The sequence below is a fragment of the Cornus florida genome, unplaced genomic scaffold, assembly GCF_030987335.1.
Source record: "Cornus florida cultivar Cherokee Brave unplaced genomic scaffold, ASM3098733v1 CherokeeBrave_3.0.0_Hap2_Chr05, whole genome shotgun sequence".
Taxonomy (NCBI): Eukaryota; Viridiplantae; Streptophyta; class Magnoliopsida; order Cornales; family Cornaceae; genus Cornus; species Cornus florida.
The window spans coordinates 5,641,641-5,663,678 of NW_026775575.1; the positions used below are offsets into that span (position 1 = coordinate 5,641,641).

The following is a 22,038-nucleotide window of genomic DNA, read 5'->3' on the forward strand; positions in this document are numbered from 1 at the left end:
CGGAACCGAACCGTGAATGTCGATTAGGTTCGGTCAGGTTCCAGACCTTAACGGTTCCGGTTCCATTTTTAAGGAACCGTTGAGATCGATTTCGGTTCCAGTTTCAGCAGGAACTGTACCTGTACCGAACCGACGTGTGCACCCCTAGTGCCCAAATCAAATAGTTGGAGCCATCCAACTTCACTGTGGTGATTTGAAGTCCTAGATTTTCTAATGAGTTGGTGGAAAAAATGGCACCACCACATACAAAACTTGAGCCAAGAGAATTAACAGTCGAGGACCCTGAATCTGCTATAATCTGTCACACGACAATAAAAAAATCCAAAAACACCACAAATTTTTGTTAATAAATCAAAGGGTCTCCTCAGACCATAAACAATAACAATGTCTCCTCAGACCATTCTTGAAAAGTCCAAATACAGACTTTTTTAAGGAGCGCTACCCAATTACATATAGCCAGACAGCCTCCTTCTTAATATCTGGAACCTCTCTGTAGACTCAAAATTTTTTACCCAAGCCCTTCTAGTATTAGTGACAAAACTATCCTAACTTAGCCAACCCTAGAAGAGTAAAAGGAAATTGTAAAACTTAAAAATACCTGTTTTCGATCACAAAACAGCAACACAAAAAAACATGCGTAGGCAACGTCATGTCACAAACAACCTAAGGTGGCTGTTGCACAAGTAGCATGGTTGCTGAAAGGTGTGGAAAGGTGTTGGCTGTGATACCAAGAAGAAATATAAAAAGGAGGAGGAGAAGAGAATTGTGCAAAGGTTTGAATGAGATTTATCACTCATTCACAACTCTAGTATTTATAAATAAAAAAATCTAAATCAAATCACGGCATATTCTAAAGCATATTATATGGCATTAGGGGTGGTAAATGGGCGGGTTGGGTCAGGTTAGGGCAGAGTCAAATATGGTTTGTGACCCATATTCAACCCGTTTGTAACGGGTTAAATATAGGTTGAGTGAAAATGGGCCGGACCGAACTGTCATGACCCGCTAACCCGTTTTAGGAAAAAAAAAAAGTTATTATTTTGGATAATCTCATTATTGTTATATAAATATTAATTAACATAAACAAAAATATCAAAACAAAGAACTTTGAGAGAGGATAGAATGTAGGGAGAGAAAGCTTTCTTTATTTCTTTTTGTTTTTTCTATACATCTCGGATACACACCAATACCCACATATATATATATATATATAGCCATAAGCCAAGCTTACAAAGCAAGCTAAGGAAACAAACTTGCTTAGATGTATTTAATGTGTTCACACCTACAACATTATATATACAATGAACCTGTACATATAATTAAAACTTGCGTACCAAATTCTCTCAATAGTGGGACATGCTACTAATTCCATTTCTTTCAAATTTTTATAAATAGTGAACCCCACACCATATATATATAAATATAACAATTATTATAGTTTTTTTTATTTTAGTTGGATAAAAGCTTGTAAAAATATGTATGGATAATTGTAAATCTTCTAATTTATTTTGGAAATTCTTAAATTTATATTATTTTATTTTGTGACTAGACATGCATGAAGGTAAGATATATATATATATATATATATATATATATATATATATATATATATATATATATTATATGAAATCATCTGTTAAGCTTTTTATAGAATAAATAATTAAATGAATAAATCAGGTTGTTTTAGTTTGAAATACAGATATAAACATAGGTTTCTTTCTAACTGTATTACATACACAAGGAGTCCATGATGCAGAGAGAATTTTAGAGAGAGAATTTTAGAGAGAGAGAGAGAGAGAGAGAGAATTTGGAATCGTGTGAGAAAATTTTAGAAAGGAAGAGATGAATTTGAGTCAAATAGAGGTTGTGAAATTGGGTCTCTTATATAATGGGTCACAATGGGTGACCTATATTCAACCCATTTAACCCTTTATAAAAATGGGTTGAATATGGGTCATCATCCCACCTATATTTTAAAATGGTTCACCCATATCCATTTTAAAGCGGGCGGATATGGGCGGGTTGGTGGGCTATGACCTATTTTTCCACCCCTATATGGCATATTCTATATTATAATCAAATCTCTGCTAATACGGTGAGTCATTTCATATATCGTGGGCTATCATATCTGCTAACAAATGCCATTATCAGAAAAATAGGATTGGAGACTAGAATAAATGTACTCACCCCCATTATCAGAGCGGAAGACTTTTATCTTTGAATTGTATTGTGTATGGATCATTTGATGAAAGGATTTAAATATAGAGAAAACTTCACTTTTTTCCTTCATCAGATAAACCCAAGTAACTCGGGAGTAGTCATCAATGAATGTCACAAACCATTTAGAACCTGACAGATTAGTCACACGAGAAGGTCCCCAAACATCACTATGAACAAGAGCAAAAGGAAAGGCACTTTTATTAATACTTAATGGAAAAGGTACCCGATGATGTTTAGCAAGTTCACGAGTTTCACATTGAAATTGAGAAACATAAACAATAGAAAATAAAGAAGGAAACAATTTTTTTAAATAATAAAATGATAGATGTCCTAAACGCTTGTGCCATAACCAAATGTCACGGGATGAACCAGTAGTGGACTACACAACATGAACTGAGGTTGAAGCAGTTGGTACATCCAGGAGATAGAGGCCACCTCGTTCACTACCATAACAAATCCTCGCCCCCGTCCGGAGATCCTGAAATATACAATGAGTGTCAAAAAACCGTGGTAGAACTAAGTTGACTGAAAGGCAAATTATTGGACAACCTAGGGACATGAAGAACATTTGGAAAGGGACAAAGAATCAGAAAGAGTGACTGAACCTTCACCAGTAGTGAACCATTAGCAGTTGTGACACAGTTTTAGTAGGTGAGGAATAATATGAGAAAAAATGAGATGTAGAGGTAATGTGATCAGTTGCCCCTGTATCTATAACCCAAGATTCTTAGGAAGGCGTACCGGATACACTAAAACAATGACCAAGGTTACCTGAGGATGTGGCTAAAGAACTGGACCCTTTAGTAAAGAGAAAATGAGCACACTCTTGAATCATTTGTTCCATTTGAGCAGAAGAGAACTTAGCAGCAGATTGGTCACCGTTCTGATGGAAAAGGTATAATGAGCTTTGGAGCTAGAACGACTCCCTTTTCCGCCCTTACTGCCTTCACCTTTGTCACCCTTTTTTCTAGGCCACCAGGGCAGATAACCACCGAGTTTAAAGCATTGTTCTCTCACATGTCTAGTCTGGTTATAATAATCACAAACCAAAAAATCTTTGTCACCAGATTTAGTAGTTTTAGCGACATTACCAGATGCTGCAGTTGGTGGAGGATTGGGCTGAGTGATACCAGAGGTGATTGACTTGTGGTAGAAACCAAAGCAGATCCTTCCGGAGAAGGTGGCATAAGCATAGCAGATTGTCGAAGGGCCTGGGTAGGCACATAAGCCTCATGTAAAGAAGGAAACGGATCTTTTCCAAGCACTCGAGTCCTTATTTGGTCCAGATCTAGGTTAAGACCAGCAATAAACTCAAAAACGCGTCCTTTTTCAATCCGCTTATTCAACAGAGCGGTATCAACAACACATTCCATTTCACAAGGTTGATAATAGTCGAGTTCTTGCCATAAAGGTTGGAGGGCATTGTTGCCTCCATTGTCCTTCCCTGATGAGTAGTAGCCTGAATACTACGCTTCAACTCATTTCTCCACCCTAGACCATTGCTTAGCCACCAACTTCATCGTCAAAGGAACTTTGATATTCATAGAAGATGAAGTTGTGGATTGGGCCTGCTAAAAATATTTGGACTCTTTAGCAACTAATGGGCTGGACTGCTTCCCCTTAACAAAAACAAGCCCCGTATTCGGGCCCCAAACCATCACCCTATCCTCTCTTGACTTACCTAATCTGGACGCGGGCTTAGTATGAAGAAGCCTAGTCGACGATCTTAAACCAATTGAGTTGGGCTTAGCCTAGTGCGGTCCAGTTGAAGAGGATGACCCATTAGACTTGGGCTTGGACTTAATCTGATGAGGCCCAACTGTATCATTTAGTCCATGACGCCTATAATGTGGCCTAGTTCCAGGCACATCCTTAGCAGAATTCAAATACCCCACACACTCACATGCTAAGTCACGTGCAAACACAGCTGTCTTGCACTTATAATGGGAGGCGCATGTACACCAACCACGTGTATTGCTCCTATCTCTGCTCACCCCACTCTCCTTGCTCACCCCACTCTCCTTTGGCACTTGCAACCCCATACGTCCCTGTCCTTGGGTTATACCATCGTGACAATCGACAGTCTGTTCCTCCGGTGAAACACCAAGACCACCTCCAGGCCATCGATACGCTCGAGACTTCTTATCCGAAATCACTTGGGGTCTCAACTTATCACTCCCAACGTAAGAATTGGAAAGAAACACAAGGGAAGGGCAGATTTCTTCGGTCAAGGAAACTTTGAAAGCCCACTCCCTGTCTTCCACAGTGATAAACTCTGGGATCTCACCTCCTTCGAGCACAATAATGACAATTCTCTTCGTATCACTCATTTCATAAGCCTCAACATTCCAATACACTCCACAAAGGTCACCAATGACAACAAATAGCTTCTGACACCAAAGATGCAGAGGAAGACCATACAAAATGACTCGCCGGTGCAAGGTCTTCTTCCTCAACCCAGAACATCCGACCCAATAGCACCACAACTCAATAAACAATTGTGCATCCCCCCAGACTTGTTCAAAACCTTCTGGGCTTCCAAAACCGATGGGAATTTGAACAAAAGCAACCCACCAGCCAGGGCATAAACCCTAACCCCACACGAGATTTTCCATGTCTTCGAAGCCCACCGCTCAATATCATTTATAGATCCCACTTCTCAGTCAAATAGCCCAACAAGACAAGACTTGAGTATGGATTCACGATTGTCAGTGTTGTGGTTGTCCACCCTAAGAATAGGCCCTCTATTTGTAATTTCACATTCCACATCCCCTTTTAGATCCAAACGAGGAAGCCTTGCAACCTCAAGAAACGACAATCCCTAACCATCCAGAGCTCTCATTGACAGATCGGAAATCAGCCCCCTAATAAACACAGAAGAACACAAGCAAAAAGAGAAGAAATCAAAGAAACGGTAACAGAGGATTTCACCGGAATGGATGGTTCCGGTGACTGGTCGGAGTAGTAGACTCAGACCGTATCTCTAGACTTTATTATGAAGCACTTTTGCCGGAGTTCGTTGTATCCATTGCTGGAGAACACAGAATAACCCTCTTAAGATTCTCTCTAAGCTTGTTAGGAGGACGTTAAAGGGGAACGCATCCCTCAAAAGCTACACAAGGCCAAATAAGACCTCTAAAGAGTCCCAAGAATCAACTATGTCATCCATGGATTTACAATCTCCCTAGAACACAACAGAAAAAGAGTTCTAATAATAGATAACTTCAGCGCACCAATAAGGGTTTCCTTTCCTTCAAAGGATCTCCTTTTTCTTTCATTCCATAAACACCACCAAACGCACAAGGACGTGACCCTCCAGAAATCTCGAGCTTGGATCCCCATTGTACAGCCTTTCCAAGCCTCAATCAAGCCTATGGAAGACCTGGACAACACCCACTGAACCCCAAACAATCCCACCCTCAAAACCCAACGATCCCAAGCCACATGGCAGTGCAAAAGAAGATGGTCCACCGTTTCCTCATTTCTCAACCACATGCAACAACAGTTAACCACTACTTGTCTCCTCCTCATCAGATTATCTGGGGTTAAACTCTTCTCCAACACAGATGTCCTAGCAAAAAGAACGCCACTTAAAGAGTGGTCTTAGAACTCCAAATAGCCTTCCATGGGAACGAAACCCCTGGTGCCTCCCTAAAACACCTATAGAAAGACTGAACCTCAAAGCAGCCCTGGGAGGAAGGAACCCACACCATAGAATCAAGAACACCATCCACAATCTCCTGGTGATGAAGGAACTCCAAAAAACCAATAGCGTTCTTAATCTCCCAATCTTGAAAATTCCTCACAAAGCGCACATCCCAAGAAAGTCTAGGAAAAGAGAGGGCAAGAGAACGCTCACCATCCTCCCAAAGATTGGCTGGTTAGTGGCCTACCTTTACTTGGTGGTTTTTGATCTCAATTCCCAAACCACAAGTCAAGGTTTCAAGGCTGGTAGAGAGGAAAAAGAAGGTTTGGCTGGGTTTATTACCAAAATTTTTCAACTTTTTTGTCACATCTAAGCGCCCATGGAATCATGTCAAATACATTTGTTGAAACACCTATATGTATATATGTATTTTTGCTGGGGTCCTATTGTAATTAGATATAGGATTTGTGGCCATTATGTAAATAGGCCTTTCTTGTATTGTATATAACCCCCTTTATGTTTTAGGGTTGAAGATATATGAAAAATATGGGCTGAGACTAAGAGCTTTCTCTCTCGCCATCTCTCTCTCTCTCTGTATTTCTATTCTCATTATATTCAAATCTCCATTTCTACATGGTATCAGAGCGGTTCGAAATTGTGAGTGTGGGAAATCGCAGTTGTATTGTTCTTGTATAGATTTGTAGATCTGTTCAGAGCTCGTGACGGTGGTGGGGTCGTCGTTGCTCGTTGCTTGGTCTCAGATCTGAAACTGAGTTTGGTTGCTCGCGTGGTTGTCGCTTCGGTTGTCAATGAATTCACCGCCTTCTCTTGTCGTCGCTGCTCACTGCTTAGTCACCGGCGACTGTCGTCGTCGTCGCTGCTCGTTGCTTGGTCACCGACGGCTGTCGCGAGGTACATCGCTGCTTGTTGATTCTGTCGTTGCCACCGTTGTCACTGCAGCTGCGTACTTGCCGGAGAGAGAGAAGTTGAGACTTGGTAAAGAAGAACGGTGTTTGGCTACAGGGTTCTCGCTATCCTAATCCAGGTTAATATAAACCGGATTTGTTCTGACCCGATTCAAGGTCCGGCACGTTCAACCCGATTCAAGGTCTGGCCCGTTCGACCCGGTTCAAGGCTCGGCCCGTTCGACCCGATTCAAGGCCCGGCCCGTTCGACCCGATTTACTGACCGGGTCTGTTCTGCTCCGAGTCTTCTTCCGTTCCCGGTTCAAATCTGTTCTGGCCTTCTTGGGTGCAATAGCTTCTTTGGTTCCTCGGTACAGATTTGGCATCTTAACTTGGCACAGATAAGTTTTTTTTTTTTCCTTCTCTTTTCATATTCATACATCCATGCCGGATGATTCAAATGTTGCTTCTGGGTCTACTGGAGTTAATCTTCTGCAACATATGTTGATCCTGTCAGGCTGCAAATTACATCTATAAAATTAAATAATTCTAATTACTTACTATGGGCTCAAGCAGTAAAGATTTCTTTAGGTGCCCAACAAAAGCTGAAGTTTATTACAACTGATCCTCCGTCAAAAACATCAGCAACATATGAGGAGTGGGAAACTGATAACTATATGGTTATGTCCTGGTTGTGGAACAGTATGGAACCTTCCATTGCATCCACTTTTATGTTTGTCAACACTGCAAAGGCAATCTGGGATGCTGTTAAAGAAACTTATTCTATGGACACGAATGTTTCTCGCATATATTCATTGTATGAAAAGATATTTCATTCTCGTCAATCTGACTTCTCTGGTCAAGGCCTTGGTGAGTATTACAGTAATTTCAAAAGCCTTTTAGATGAGTTAAATCAGTACCACCCCTTGACTACTGATCTTGATGTTCTCAAGCGACAACGTGAGCAATTTTCTGTTTCCATTTTTCTTGCTGGTCTGCACCCGAACCTTCATAATATTCGGGATCAGATCCTCGCTGGTGATGGAGGACTCCCATCTTTGGGTAACATTTATTCCCGCCTACTTCGGGTTTCAGAACAATCCCATGTGACGCCCACTGGAGTGAAAGAAAATTCAGCTATGATGATTCCTTTTATTTTTCCACAGTCCTTTAGAGGTCGTGATACTCCTAGTGGCAACAGAGGGTATGGTGGAAATTCAGGTGATACTCCTAGTGGCAACAGAGGGTATGGTGGAAATTCAGGTAGTTCTCGTGGCGGTAGTGGCCGTGATAGAAGTCGTAGTCGCCGTGGTCGTGGACGTAGTGACACTCACATGTGCAGCCACTGTAGGGGTACTAATCATTTTGTTGAGAACTGTTGGACTCTTCATGGGAAACCAGCATGGGCAAATCAAGCAGTGGCTTCCTCTGACCTTGCGGGGTCTCATCCCTCTCTTGGTCAGACCTCTGTATTACCATCACCTGCATCTACTAGTGACACTGTGACACTATCACTATCAGGAGCTGAGTTCAGTGCATTGGTCAACTGGACACATCCCAACTCTACTGATGTAGTTAATTTTGCGCAATCAGGTAATATTGCATGCTTCTCCGATTTACAGATTTCAACATCCCCTTGGGTTATTGACTCTGGGGCTTTTACCCATCTCACAGGTGATGCCTCTCTATTTTCTAATTTTCAAAAGTCTAGTTCCTCCTCTTTTGTTACTCTGGCTGATGGTAGAACATGTTCCATTATTGGCCAGCGAACAATTACATTAACCCCATCCATTTCTTTATCCTCTGTGCAATTAGTTCCAAATTTTCCCTTTAATTTATTATCTGTAAGTAAATTGACTCAAGCACTGAACTGTTTTGTCACATATTATCCTTCGTCTTGTGTCTTTCAGGACCTCAACACGAAACAAACGATTGGTGGGGGCAGTAACAGAAATGGCCTATACTATTTGGATTGCAAACCTTCCACTGTTGCTTTACATTCCCAGATGTCTGTGTACCAGTGGCATTATCGGTCAGGTCATCCCTCGTTGCGGTATTTGAAGTCTGCTTTGCCTTTCCTTGAGTCGGTGTCTACTTTAAATTGTGAGTCTTGTCAGTTGGGTAAGCACCATAGAGTGCCTTTCCCTCCTCATATAGTTAATCGTCGGTCTTCTTTATTTGAATTAGTGCATACGGACATTTGGGGTCCTGCTCGTCACACTAGTCACTCAGGTTTTTCTTATTTTGTTACCTTTGTTGATGATTTTTCAAGGATGACTTGGTTGTTTTTAATGAAAGACCGTTCTGAACTGTTTTCCATATTTCAAATATTTTTAAAAGAAATTGAGGTCCAATTTGGGTGTGTTATACGCTCTTTACAATCTGATAATGTTATGGAATATGTCAAAGGTGCTATTTCTAGTTTTTACGACTCTCGTGGTATTTTGCGCCAAACTTTTTGTTCTTATACTCCTTAACAAAATGGCGTAGCTGAACAAAAAAAAGGCATTTAATTGAAATAGCTCGGACATTGATGATACATATGCATCTACCAAAAGCATTTTGGGGCGATACTGTTTTAACTGCTTGTTATTTAATTAATCGTATGCCATCTTCCGTTCTTAATTGGAAATGTCCTTATTCCTTTGTTTTTCCTACTTGACCATTATTTGCATTGCCGCCTCGTGTTTTTGGGTGTGTGTGTTTTGCTCACGTATTACGCCCTGGCACTGATAAATTGTCTCCTCGTGCCATTAAGTGTGTCTTTATTGGATACTCTCGGACTCAAAAAGGTTATAAATGTTGGGATCTTAGCACTCGTAAGGCTTTTGTGTGCATAGACGTTACCTTTTTTGAGGATACTCCTTATTTTTCTTCACATAGTTCGTCTTTAGATACCGAGCTACTGCTTCCGTTGCCTGTTGTGTCACATTCATTACCATGTGACCCACCACAATCACCACATGTGCCACCGCCACTTCAAGTGTAGAGTCGTCCCCCCCCCCCCCCCCCCCCCCCCTCCAATTGTCTACTTCCATTAAGGCTCCTCCTGCTACTGATGATCTTCTTATTGCATTACGTAAGGGTGTTCGCTCGTGTGTCACTGCACACCCCATATCTAACTTTGTTTCCTATAAAAAGGTATCGCCCTCATTTTCTTGTTTTTTATCCACGTTATCTGCTACTGTTGTTCCAAAAACTATGCACGATGCTCTATCTAATACAGCTTGGCGCAAAGCCATGATAGAGGAAATGGATGCTCTTCATCATAATGGGACATGGGACCTTGTTTCCTTACCTCCCGGTTCCAAAACGGTTGGTTGTAAGTGGGTCTACACTGTCAAATATCTCCATGATGGATCTGTTCAGCGCTTGAAGGCTCGCCTTGTTGCAAAGGGATACACACAAACCTATGGTATTGATTATGATGAGACTTTTTCTCCTGTTACGAAGATTTCTTCTATCCGAATCCTTATTTCCATTGCCGCCAATTGTAAATTGGCCATTGTTTCAATTAGATGTAAAAAATGCTTTCTTACATGGTGACTTACATGAAGAGGTTTACATGGAGCAACCACCTGGATATGTTGCTCAGGGGGAGTCTCGTTATGCTATATGGCGTCTTAAAAAGGCCCTGTACGATTGAAACAATCTCCAAGGGCTTGGTTTGGAAAATTCTCTGAGGCAGTACTTTCCTTTGGCCTTAACAGATGCGAGACAGATCATTCGGTATTTCACCAACATACTAAAACTGGCTTTATATTTCTTGTGGTATATGTAGATGATATTGTTATAACAGGTGATAATTCTGACGACATTGCAAAGTTAAAATTGTTCTTACAGAATCGGTTTCACACAAAGGATCTAGGCAAACTCAAATATTTCTTGGGAATTGAGGTTGCTAGATCCAAGGAAGGTATAAGTCTATCTCAAAGGAAATATGTGTTGGACTTGTTAAAAGAAACAGGTATGAAAGGTACTCGCCCTGCTGATGCTTCTTTGGACCCAAATATAAAATTATTACCTGAGAAGGGTGATTTATTTGACGATCATGGTAGATATCAACGTCTAGTTGGGCAATTAATTTATCTCACTATTACCCGACCTGACATTTCATATGCAGTTAGTGTTGTAAGTCAGTTCATGAGTGTTCCTAGAGTACCACATTGGAATGCTGTTCTTTGAATTATTCGATATCTCAAACAAGCTCCAGGTTTTGGATTACTATATAAACCTAATGGTCATCTTAATGTGACAGGTTTCACATATGTTGACTGGGTTGGTTCTCCCTCAGATAAGAAATCTATTACAGGCTATTGTACATTTGTTGGTGGAAATCTTGTTACGTGGAAAAGTAAGAAGCAAATAGTTGTAGCACGGTCCAGCGCTGAAGCAGAGTACAGGGTGATGGCCCATACCTCTAGTGAGTTAATGTGGATACAACATTTTCTTGAAGAACTTGGGTTAATAGTCAAGACTCCTATTCCACTGTGCTGTGATAACCAAGCAGCTATTCACATCGCATCCAATCCGGTGTTTCATGAAAGAACCAAGCACATTGAAGTTGATTGTCACTTCACTCGAGAGAAAATATTGAGTGGAAACATTTCTACTCCATTCGTGAAGTCTGAAGATTAATTAGCTGATATGTTTAATAAGGCTCTTGGTCATAATCGGTTTAAAACGATTTGTTCCAAGCTGGGATTATATGATATATATTCTCCAGCTTGAGGGGGAGTGTTGAAACACTTATATGTATATATGTATTTATGCTGGGGTCCTATTGTAATTAGATATAGGATTTGTGGCCATTATGTAAATAGGCCTTTCTTGTATTGTATATAACCCCCTTTATGTTTTAGGGTTAAAGATATATGAAAAATATGGGCTGAGACTAAGAGCTTTCTCTCTAGCCATCTCTCTCTCTCTCTGTATCTCTATTCTCATTATATTCAAATCTCCATTTCTACAACAGTAAAAAAAAAAAAAAAAATCCCCTGAATGTGTTATATAATTAATAATATACAATAAAATTACAATGAAAAGTGGAAGAAACCTCCACAATTAAAATACCAAAACCAAAAAGCTACCTATCCTACAAAAAAGAAATAAAAAGGGTACAGCAGCCGCTAACAACTCGAGAAAATTACATCAAAATCTGTAAGAGTAAGACTGAAAAAAAGAAGACATTCCATACAGATCTCCTTAGCAATTGCATCATCTTCTCTTCACTCGTCTTCATGTAATCTTCATATACCTCTCCCTCCAAATTTGGCATAGAGCAGCACTGAAGAAGCTTCTAGTTAACTTAATATGTGAAGCAGCATTAAAATTTATAAACTAATGGGTTAAGTCATAGAAATATCCCAGTAAGTTCAATCACTCCCATTTGCAAATAGAAAAAAGCCATGTCCATATTCCTTTAGCCAAAGAACAGGACCAAAAGAGATGCTCCACTGAAAATAGATTTAGTGAACTTTGCAGAAGGTGTTTCCAATTACTGATCTTACTCTGCATGGTACTTCTATTGTTGGTTATCTCAGAACATGTAGTTCTTTCTTGCAGGGTGTGAAAGTCTCTCTTTCAGCAGCAGCTATTTCTGGTTTTACAAGTTTAGATTATGATGATCTGCACTTGATTTGGACAGCAGAAAAACTACAGAAACAGCTTGATGTTATTGACAGACGCTGTAAAATGTATTCGTATCCAACTTTCGATATCTTTTACATATGCTGGTTTCTTTCTTACTGGAAAGCAGGCTAATGTGCTTGCCATCTGAAATAATACAGTCAAACTTGTGACAGTGTGGAACATACATGAGGGGTTGTGATGCATGAGAACAGTGAGAAATGAGAAATCATGCTTCACCAGGACATTCATATGATAACAACTGTAGATTTATTGACCCCTTTTGGCATTGTCTAGCACAGTGTTAGCTGGTTAAGAAAATTCAGTTCACCAGCATTGTAAAATTATACACCATGGACAATTAGGATAAAGTTGGTTGCCCATTTGTATGGCGGTGATGGGACTCATTGCTAGCCAATAGTTCTGTCCTATTTTCCTGACTCCGAAAAATGTAAATACTAAAGTGGACAGTCAAATTATAGGACATGTTTCCTTAGTCTAGCTTAAGTTTCTTTACCTGCAAAATATCTGATGCTCTGTGCAGGTTGAGAAATTCTGCTTTAGGTTCTCTGAAATCTGGGAACAGAAAAGTTGCATTGAGGCGTGCAAGGGAAATGAAATTAGCCTCTGAAAGTAGAGAAAATTGTGTAGCACTTTTGAACCGAGTGGAGGAAGTCCTCAGAGTTATTGCTGATGCTGAATCCTCGAAAAAGGTAGATTCATAGAATATTCTGGATTTGCTTCAGTTGCATCTTAGTTTTGTTTTAATGATCTAAATGTAAGTAACAATACCTACAAGTTTTGCAAAAATTGACAACCACTCACGCTTTCTCTGGTAAGCTTAATGGGTCAAATTTGTTAAATTGAGCCTTGAATTACCTGTTTCTTGCTGTAAAATATCTTTGATAGTCTCACCCATCACCTTCTTGTGGCAGGTTTCTGAAGCTATTCAGATTGGTGCACGAACAATAAAAGAAAATGGGATGAGCATTGAAGAAGTTCAACTCTGCTTACAAGAACTTGATGAGAGCATTGATTCACAGAAGGAAGTTGATGAAGTTCTAGGTAATTTTATGCTTTACCCAGTTCAGTTACATTTACTTTGGGTATCACAATAAAATGACATATTAGTGCATTAATAGATAGAACTTAAACATAATTTTATGATAAGTAGTTGAGACCAATTAAAAATTATGATAAAACGACCAGCTTTATCACTTGTGTGAAGCAAAGTGAGAGAGTAAGTGGCACAGGCATTTTATATCGTAAATAATATAAATTCTAACATAATGTGGCTCTTGCAGAATCAACTCCATCATACACAAGGATTGAGGATGAAGATATTGAAGACGAGTTTAAGAACCTAGAGTTGGAAGTTGGTAGTGAATCTTTCCAAGATCCCATCTCCATAGTTGGATTGGGTAGTTCAGCAGGAGAAACCGAGGTTCCAGAAACTACCGAAATGCTTGGCGATGCTTTATCAAATCTCAAACTTGCTGATGGTACCGCACGCATGGAATTTGTGACGCAACATTCTAAGCAATCAGTCGGGAACAAGTTATCAGCAGATCTTGAGCGTGACACTGCTTAGTGAAATTTTTTCCTGTCATGATCAGTCTCGTTATGATACTTGCCCAGTTGAAACTCACTTCTACTCTGCTGAAAATATTGACCAAATTAAAATTTTGTGGTCCAGATGTAGATTTGTATATTTTTGCGGTGTTGGTAGAGTACAAAATGTGTTAAATGTTTCATGTTTACAGACCATCAAATTAGGCGATAAATTTAAAAGAAATTTAGATGGGAGAATATTTTAATCATCTTTAAATATCTAGAATGTCACAAATAATTCTGCATTTTCTTCTTTAAATTCATGATCTTGTAAAATCTTTTTTAGTATGCATAATTGAGAAGTCATTTTCCTATTTTATCAATCACTTTTGGCCTACGAGATAGTCAATGTGGAAGTGCTATCTCACTCACAGAATATGCAAGGCAGATGGGCGCTGGTTGGGTCGGGTTTACACCGGGTCAAATATCGGTAGGTCACAAATGAGTTCTGACCCATATTCTTCAACCTGCTTATGGTGGGTCAAACACGGATTAGGTCGATCCATAATTGTTAAAGGCTTAAGGCGCACACAAGTGCAAATGCCTCCTGGAGCCTGAGGCGCAAGGCGCAAGGCGCAAGGAGAGGCGTGCGTCCGCAAGGCACACGTTGAAAAAAAAAACCCATCCAATAAAGTATTAAAGATGCAATATTATATATAAAGAAGTAAAAGCCAATTAAATGAATTATTTCATGCAAAAAACACATGGATGATGGATGTGCTATTATTATTTAACTTGTCAAATCAAATCTTATTTTCATTAAGCACGAATAAAACCGTTTTTGCAAGATGCAAGCACCATGTTTGGATGCATTAAATAGAAATTATGAATTTATCTTGCAAAAACCACAAGGATGTGATATATTTTCAAATCAAATCAATTTAATTTTCTATAAGCACCATGATTGATTCTAGTTTTCATTTTTGGATAAGTGATTTTAAAACTAAACATTCTTTCAATAATAGAACCTAATTATATGAAAATAATATAACAGTACATCTTACATGAGTAATTATTTCATTTTAACAAAATTATTTCATTTTAACAATAAATGAGCTATTTACAATTTGAGATTGTCTTCTATAATTTAGAGTACACTTCACTAATTATTTCATTTTAACAAAATTATATAAAAATGCATTTCCTCAAATCAATAACATGTTAGAATGGAACAAATACAGGCTACAGCTGTTCACACAATTTACACAAATAAAACAGGATCACTGATTACACAAATAATAAAACAGGATCACACAAATAAATAAAAAAATAATGAGAGCAATACATTGTACTAATCTAATCCAAGCAGGTAAATATAAAGTACCTCACACAAATAAATTAAAAAAAAAAAAAGAAGAAGAAAAATAAAATAATAAAAATAAATAAAAAAATAAAAAGAAGAAGAAAATAAAAAAACAATCTGCCAGACTCCACTCAAATAATAAAAAAAAATAAATAAAAAGAAGAAGAAAAAGAAGAATAAAACTTGAGAAAAAAAAAATAAAAAAAATAAAAAAATAAAAAGAAGAAGAAAAATAAAATAAAAAATCTTCCAGACTCCACTCTCAAGAGAGCTGAGACTCAAGAGAAGAAGAAGAAGAAGAAGAAGTAAAAAAAAGTCCGAGAAGAGAAGGAGGAGAGAAGAAGAAGAGAAGGAAAGAAGAAGAAGAAGAAGAGAAGAAGAAAAAGAGAGAGAAGGAGAACTTACCTAATCCGACGCAGATCCGAGAGATCTGACGCTTTTTGGTGCCTTCGCTGCCTCTGTCTTCTATTCTTTTTTCCTTTGCTTTTTTATGTTTTTTTATGTAGGCTTTTGTCTTATATTAACTAATAAAATATCAGAATAGAAATAATAATAATAATAAACAAAAAGAACTTTTTAAACAAACAAACAATAAACAAAAAAAAAAAACGTAAAAAACAACTTTTTACCTTAGGTGTGCCTTTCCAGCGCCTGTTGCCTGGCGCCTTGGTCAGAAAGGCGCACGCCTTTTTTAAGCGAGTTACCTTAAGTGTATCAAGGCGACAACATGGCATCTGGAGGCACCTTGCACCTCAGGCACGCGCCTCCGGTGCCTTTAACAACTATGGGTCAACCTGGCCTAAAATCGTTTTTAGTATGCATAATTGAGAAGTCATGTCGTTTTCCTATGTTATCAATCATTTTTGGCCTTCGAGTTAGTAAATGTGGAAGTGCTGTCTCACAAAATATGCAAGGCAGATGGGCGCGGGTTGGGTCGGGTTTACACCGGGTCAAATATGGGTAGGTCACGTATGAGTTTGACCCATATTCTTCAACCTGCTTGTGGTGGGTCAAACACGGGTTAGGTCATCCCGGCCCAGTGTCCCATTGTTTTTTTTCTCTTATACCCTACAAAATAAATAAATAAAATAAAATAAAAAGTTAAACAACCTTATTACTTTGGGCTAATACCATCATCATGTTCTTGAGGTGTTAGGATGGATAAAATTGAGTGGGTAAAAATAGGATGAAAATCCACATCAACTATTTTAAAGCTATAAATCCAAGTTGGCATGTGAATGACCCATTATCACAATCCAATCCGATTTTAAAAAAATATAAACGGGCCTTTACACACACACATATCTATATATCTATTCTCTATTTCTTAACATTTGTTAATTTAATTTAATTTAATTTTATAAAAAGTCTAATAAAGTCTCATTATTCATACCTTATTAAAGCGCACAATGATCAATATATTTTAAAGCACATATTCTCACAAATTCCAAATCCCTAATCCACAAATTAAAAGTGTAAGGGATTTTTTGAAATTTTAAACATTTTTTTTCTAATTTTTAAATCTAATGATATGTTTTGCTTTTTAATTTAAGAAAATGAATAGCTTAATAAATTCTATGATTGTTTATGCCTTTTGGAATTGCCCGAGGGACAAGAAGTTAATAACCTAACTGGCTAACACAAACAGAAATAGAATTCTCATCTATCATTATTGCCTAATAATTAATTACATTATTTCACCTCTTAAAATAATTAATTACCTTTTGGAATTACGGATCGAACAAGAAGTTAATAACCTAACATTTATCATTATTGTCTAATAGTTATTATATTATTTCACCTCTTAAAAGTAACTGTAACTTACATCTCTCTCTATCATTTTTAGGGACTAATATTTTTGCTTTGTCTTGAATTTTTCGTCTCCTAATTGAATACATTAATACATAATAGGTTTTGTGATGACCCATAATTTTACTATTATGGGTCCTAATTTGTTCATGGTTTGCTATTTCAATGTCAAAAGTATGTTTAAAGGTCCATTTCTGTTGAGAACTCTATTTCTGGTCTGCATTATATTTCTACACATGATATGAGGTCTATAGTAATTCAATTGGGAAGGTACATTGTTGTTCAAGCCTGCTCCAATCAATTATGATCGGATCAAGGGCAGTATAGTAATTTCCGACATGCTTTAGATCATATCAAGTGCATTGAAGGTTGTACATTATATCACAGATCAAGTTACAGGCCTACGTTGACTAATCTCTAGTGCAGAGTGTGCATTCTTGATCACAGGCCTACTTAGGGGTATTTTCGTCTTTTTACATGCTGCGTGGCATTTTACAACACAGAAATCCATTTTGATAGTGTATAAGCAGGGGTGCAACACATCCTTGTGTTATACAATTGACAAGTGTCCAATGAAGGGTATTTTGGTCATTGTCTATGCTAAACAATTACTTAGACACGTGCTCTGTGGTCCTAATGTGAGATAACAATATGTGGTCCTAGTGTGAGATAACAATACTTGTTATGCATTTCTTAGTTACCATGTTTGATTTATAAAGCTGATATATGTATAAATTTTAGTTGTCAATTGCTGGTGCACTAGAGGACAAAATTGCAAAGGTGCCAAGGGCACTGTTAGGCGCTCAATGTTATACATTTTAGCCTTTAACTTGCGTGTTTTATTCTCTTAGTAATAGTTTTATCTGTGATTTTATGATGTTTTAGTGTTTTTTTTTATTTATTTTAGAGCCTTAATTATAATATTAGTCAAAACCAACAATTTTGGGTTTTAAAAGATGATATCCAAAAGGTTAAGGGAAGACCACATCCATTGAGCCGAGCAATGATGAAGATCCAAGTCCAATTAAACCTAGAAAAGAGCCCAAGAGAAGTTACAAGCTGATGAGAATGGAAACAAGAAGAAAAGGAAGAATTCTTCTCTGACTAGGAAACTTTCTCTAAAATTGGAAATTTAAACCCGTTTTAGTATTATGTCTGTATCTCTTTCCTCGAGTATCAAAACGGCTCAAATTTTACTAATTCTTGAAAGGAAATTTGAAGATCTAAAATTTTGTATTTCACGAAAATTTTGTGAAACGGATGTTTACATTGTCAAAATTAGGTTGGAATACAGCACGAATTTTGGAGTCCAAGGTTGGCAGAATTTCCATATATCTCCTATTTGGAAAAAGGGAACTCTGGGCCTATTCTTCTTTTATTTAAAGAGAGTTCTCTACACCATTAGGGGGACACACAGGAGCTAGAGGCTGAAATTAGAGGAGAAGAATAAAGAAGAAAGAAGGGATCGACCTATGGCGGCGAGATGTTCTCCCAAACCATGAAGAAGTCCATTTCAGTCATGAGCGGCTAAAAGCTTTGCTGGGGCTGTGATGTAGTCCTAGCTTAGCGCTATTGGTTTGATTATATTTATTTATTAGAGAACAATATTTTTCATACATGATTGTATAACCTAGAGGATTTTTAATTGACTTTTCAATAGAAATCATTTTCAAAGTTTTAATCTAATTACAAAGTATTTTCTATCTTATCTTAGGTATTTAATGCTTGTGATTGAATATAACTCATTTACTTCTTATAGTTGTAAATGAGATGGCTATGCAATGGTTTTTCATTGAATATAATATTAGGGTTTTGATAAATTATGTTTAGAAAAGATAGACCATTCTACACTATAGAGTAGAGTAGTTAGGTAGATGGTTTATGCTAATTGAAGATAGTACATGCTTAGCTTTAATTTCATATTATCTTCTAGCTGAATTAATATGTGCTTCCTACTGATACTGCCGCTACCCTTGCTTGTGAAGCAAGATGAAGATAGATATCTCCCCTTCACTCAGTCTTTTGGTTTCCTGGAACCTTGTAATAAATTGCAAACATGGTTAGTGGCTCCAGAATCTACAAATCAGGTATCCGTAGATCCAACCACATATCATGTCTTAATAATGAGTGACTGAAGCATACCTTCAGAGTGCTTCTTTGCTAGATACACCCGACAATTCCTTTTCCAATGCCCTTCCTTACCACAATGGAAACAATTTCCTTTTATTTTAGCCTTGCCCTTAGCCTTGACAATTCCATTAGTATAACCAACCTTTTTGGGGACAGTGGAACCTTGCTTCTTATTATGGTTTTTGCCTTTCGGTTTTCCATGAGAAGAAAAACTCTTTTCCATTGTATGAACACTCCCTTTACCCTTAAAAATTCCTTCTGCAGCTTACAAAGCATTCATCAGTTCTGATCAAGAATAAGCCATACTATTCATAGAATAATTTAGTTTGAACTGATTGAATGAATCTCCCAATAATTGCAGAATTATATCAACCTGGGTTTCACCATCTATGTCTGCCCGAAGAACCTCTAGTTCATTGAAATAAGAAATCATTTTTAAAAGGTGTTCGCCAACTGGAGTTCCTTTAGGCATACGAACGTTTATAATCTGTTTCATTGCGACTTGTCGTGCCGCTCTACTTTGTTCCTAAACATTTCCTTAAGGTTTAACAAAATGTCACGAGCAGTGACAAAAGACTGATGTTGATGTTGTAAAACATTTGACATTGAAGCTAAAATATAGCACTTGGCCATTTCATCAGCCTTTTGTCACTTCTCGTACATTTCCTTTAGCTCCTAGCTATCATCAGGGCCAGGCATAGGAGGGCACTCTTGAGTGAGCACAAATTTGTACTCCTGTGCAGTAAGTATAATGTGAAGATTTCTTTTCCAATCAACATAGTTTGGCCCGGTTAATTTGTTGTCCTTAAGTATAACAGCAAGTGGACTGAAAACAATTGACATCTGAAATATATATAAACATTCACGCATAAAAAAAATTACATATATACAGAAACAAAAATAAACTTTAGTTTTCATATAGCCTCTCCATGGGTCTCTTTAAACCACAGATATAATGAAAACAATGGTAATCATAATCCCTGTATGTATTCACTCATTTCTCTCAGGGGGCAATAAGAACATGCCACTACCAAGAGATCATGTCACTACCTTGATTAAACGGAAACAATTTCCACCATATCCCACTATCTAGGCATCTCTTGCCAAATGAAATATGGCAACTGATTTAACCTTAGCCTCTAAGTGAAAATACCCCCTGAGGTGGAGCGTACTCCCACTTAGTCAAGTGTATACCATTGTCTAGAAGTAGTGCAATTGAAAAAGGTCCGTCTCCTAATGGTGGTCGTCCCCATCCGCCTGCCACTATTTCTATCATACGAAATCTATATCTAGTAACCAGTTAAACATATACCCTCCGCAGGAGTACCCAAGATTGGTGGTGAGGTACTTGTTACACTTTACAATAGATCAACAATGGAAGGTTGTGGAATTTAAAATTAAATCATGTTCCCACTTGATTTTTAAAATTAGAGAGTTTTCTTTAAATTTCATACATCTCATGCATAATATCATCATATAACAATATTAATTTTAATCTAAATAATATTGGAATCCATTTTAAAATTTCTTTTAGGCTCAATGAACCTAATCCATTTGGGTCAACTTAGCTCAATTTCTTGAGCTAAGCTATGGGATAATCCTACACTTTCCACAAAATTTAATTAAAAATAAATTTATAATTTTCAGAAAATCAAATTTTCAAAATTATTTTGGAAAGTACTAATATTCCCAAAACTTCCCAAATATGTAATTCTAATTTTATCTAGTTTAAAATTAAATAAAACATAACTAGAGCAATTCATAGATTAAGCATGGCATTCAAGCATATAACCATCACATGAATATAAGCATACAAATAAAAATCATGTTGCACCAAAAAAGTGCAAATCCAAATCGGCCATGGTCGTCTTGTGCTTTCAAAGTCCTCCATTGGAAGCATTGACTCTTTTCTTGTCTAAATCTTTTCTTGAACTTTTCAAGAACTTTAACCCCAAATTTAGAGAATAGTACAATATTTTCTCCAATACACAATTTAGGGCTTACATAAAATTCTAAACAAGATAAAATAAATAAAGAATTAAATTCTATTCGGCTAGGGAAAACCAACCCTTATTGGAACAGCTCTTTTAAAATGCCATCACTAATTAATTAATTACATCACATGCAATTAAATAATAAAATTAGCCAGACCATGAGAGAGAGAAATTATTTAGCTGCACCTGTAATCAAGCTTTGATATGCACACAAATACATGCATATAAAAAATATATATATAATAATAAAACTGATTGCATCCGAGAAACAACCATAGATGGTTGGAACGAACTGAATGTGAAACAAAGGACAAAAGACAAATTATACAAATAATGCCACTGATCATGTTCAAACTTCAAACAAATATAATACTAAATATATAATATTATATTTATTAAAGTAAACAATACCATCACATGGGCATTACTAGTAATAAGTGACGGTTGGCCGTTCCTATACCCCAAAATAATGTAGTGAATGCGCAGTTCAAGAAAAGCCTTTTGGGTCAAGTTTAAACTTATAAAAACCACTACCACCACTACTACTAACGTAGCAAGAGTGAGTAGGGATAGTCCTAAGGGATTAGAGGGCTACTAGTAATGGAAACAATGCTTAGGGTTAGTAGGTCGAGTGATCAAAGGTAGATTGTTTGGTTGATTAAACTACAATTAAGATTAAGCAAGCTCAATGTAAAACAAGTAATTAAAAGATAGAGAAACAAGAGAGAGAGGTCTTGGGACTTAGAGATCACCACTAAGCATCATCTTTCTATACACTCAATTCACAATTAA

At 37.5% G+C, this 22,038-nt stretch overlaps 1 protein-coding gene across 2 annotated transcripts in view; it reads left to right on the forward strand.

Annotated features, from left to right (window-relative positions):
• Positions 1–14,329, forward strand: part of LOC132306083 (uncharacterized) — a 58,320-nt gene extending 43,991 nt beyond the window's left edge. For both annotated transcript variants that reach the window (XM_059803298.1, XM_059803296.1), the window contains 4 exons: positions 12,337–12,467; positions 12,944–13,112; positions 13,335–13,464; positions 13,704–14,329. In XM_059803298.1, the coding sequence (XP_059659281.1) occupies positions 12,337–12,467; positions 12,944–13,112; positions 13,335–13,464; positions 13,704–13,990 (717 nt within the window). In that variant the 3' untranslated portion in view covers positions 13,991–14,329. The remainder of the gene's footprint in view (positions 1–12,336; positions 12,468–12,943; positions 13,113–13,334; positions 13,465–13,703) is intronic.
• The last annotated feature ends 7,709 nt before the right edge of the window (positions 14,330–22,038 follow it).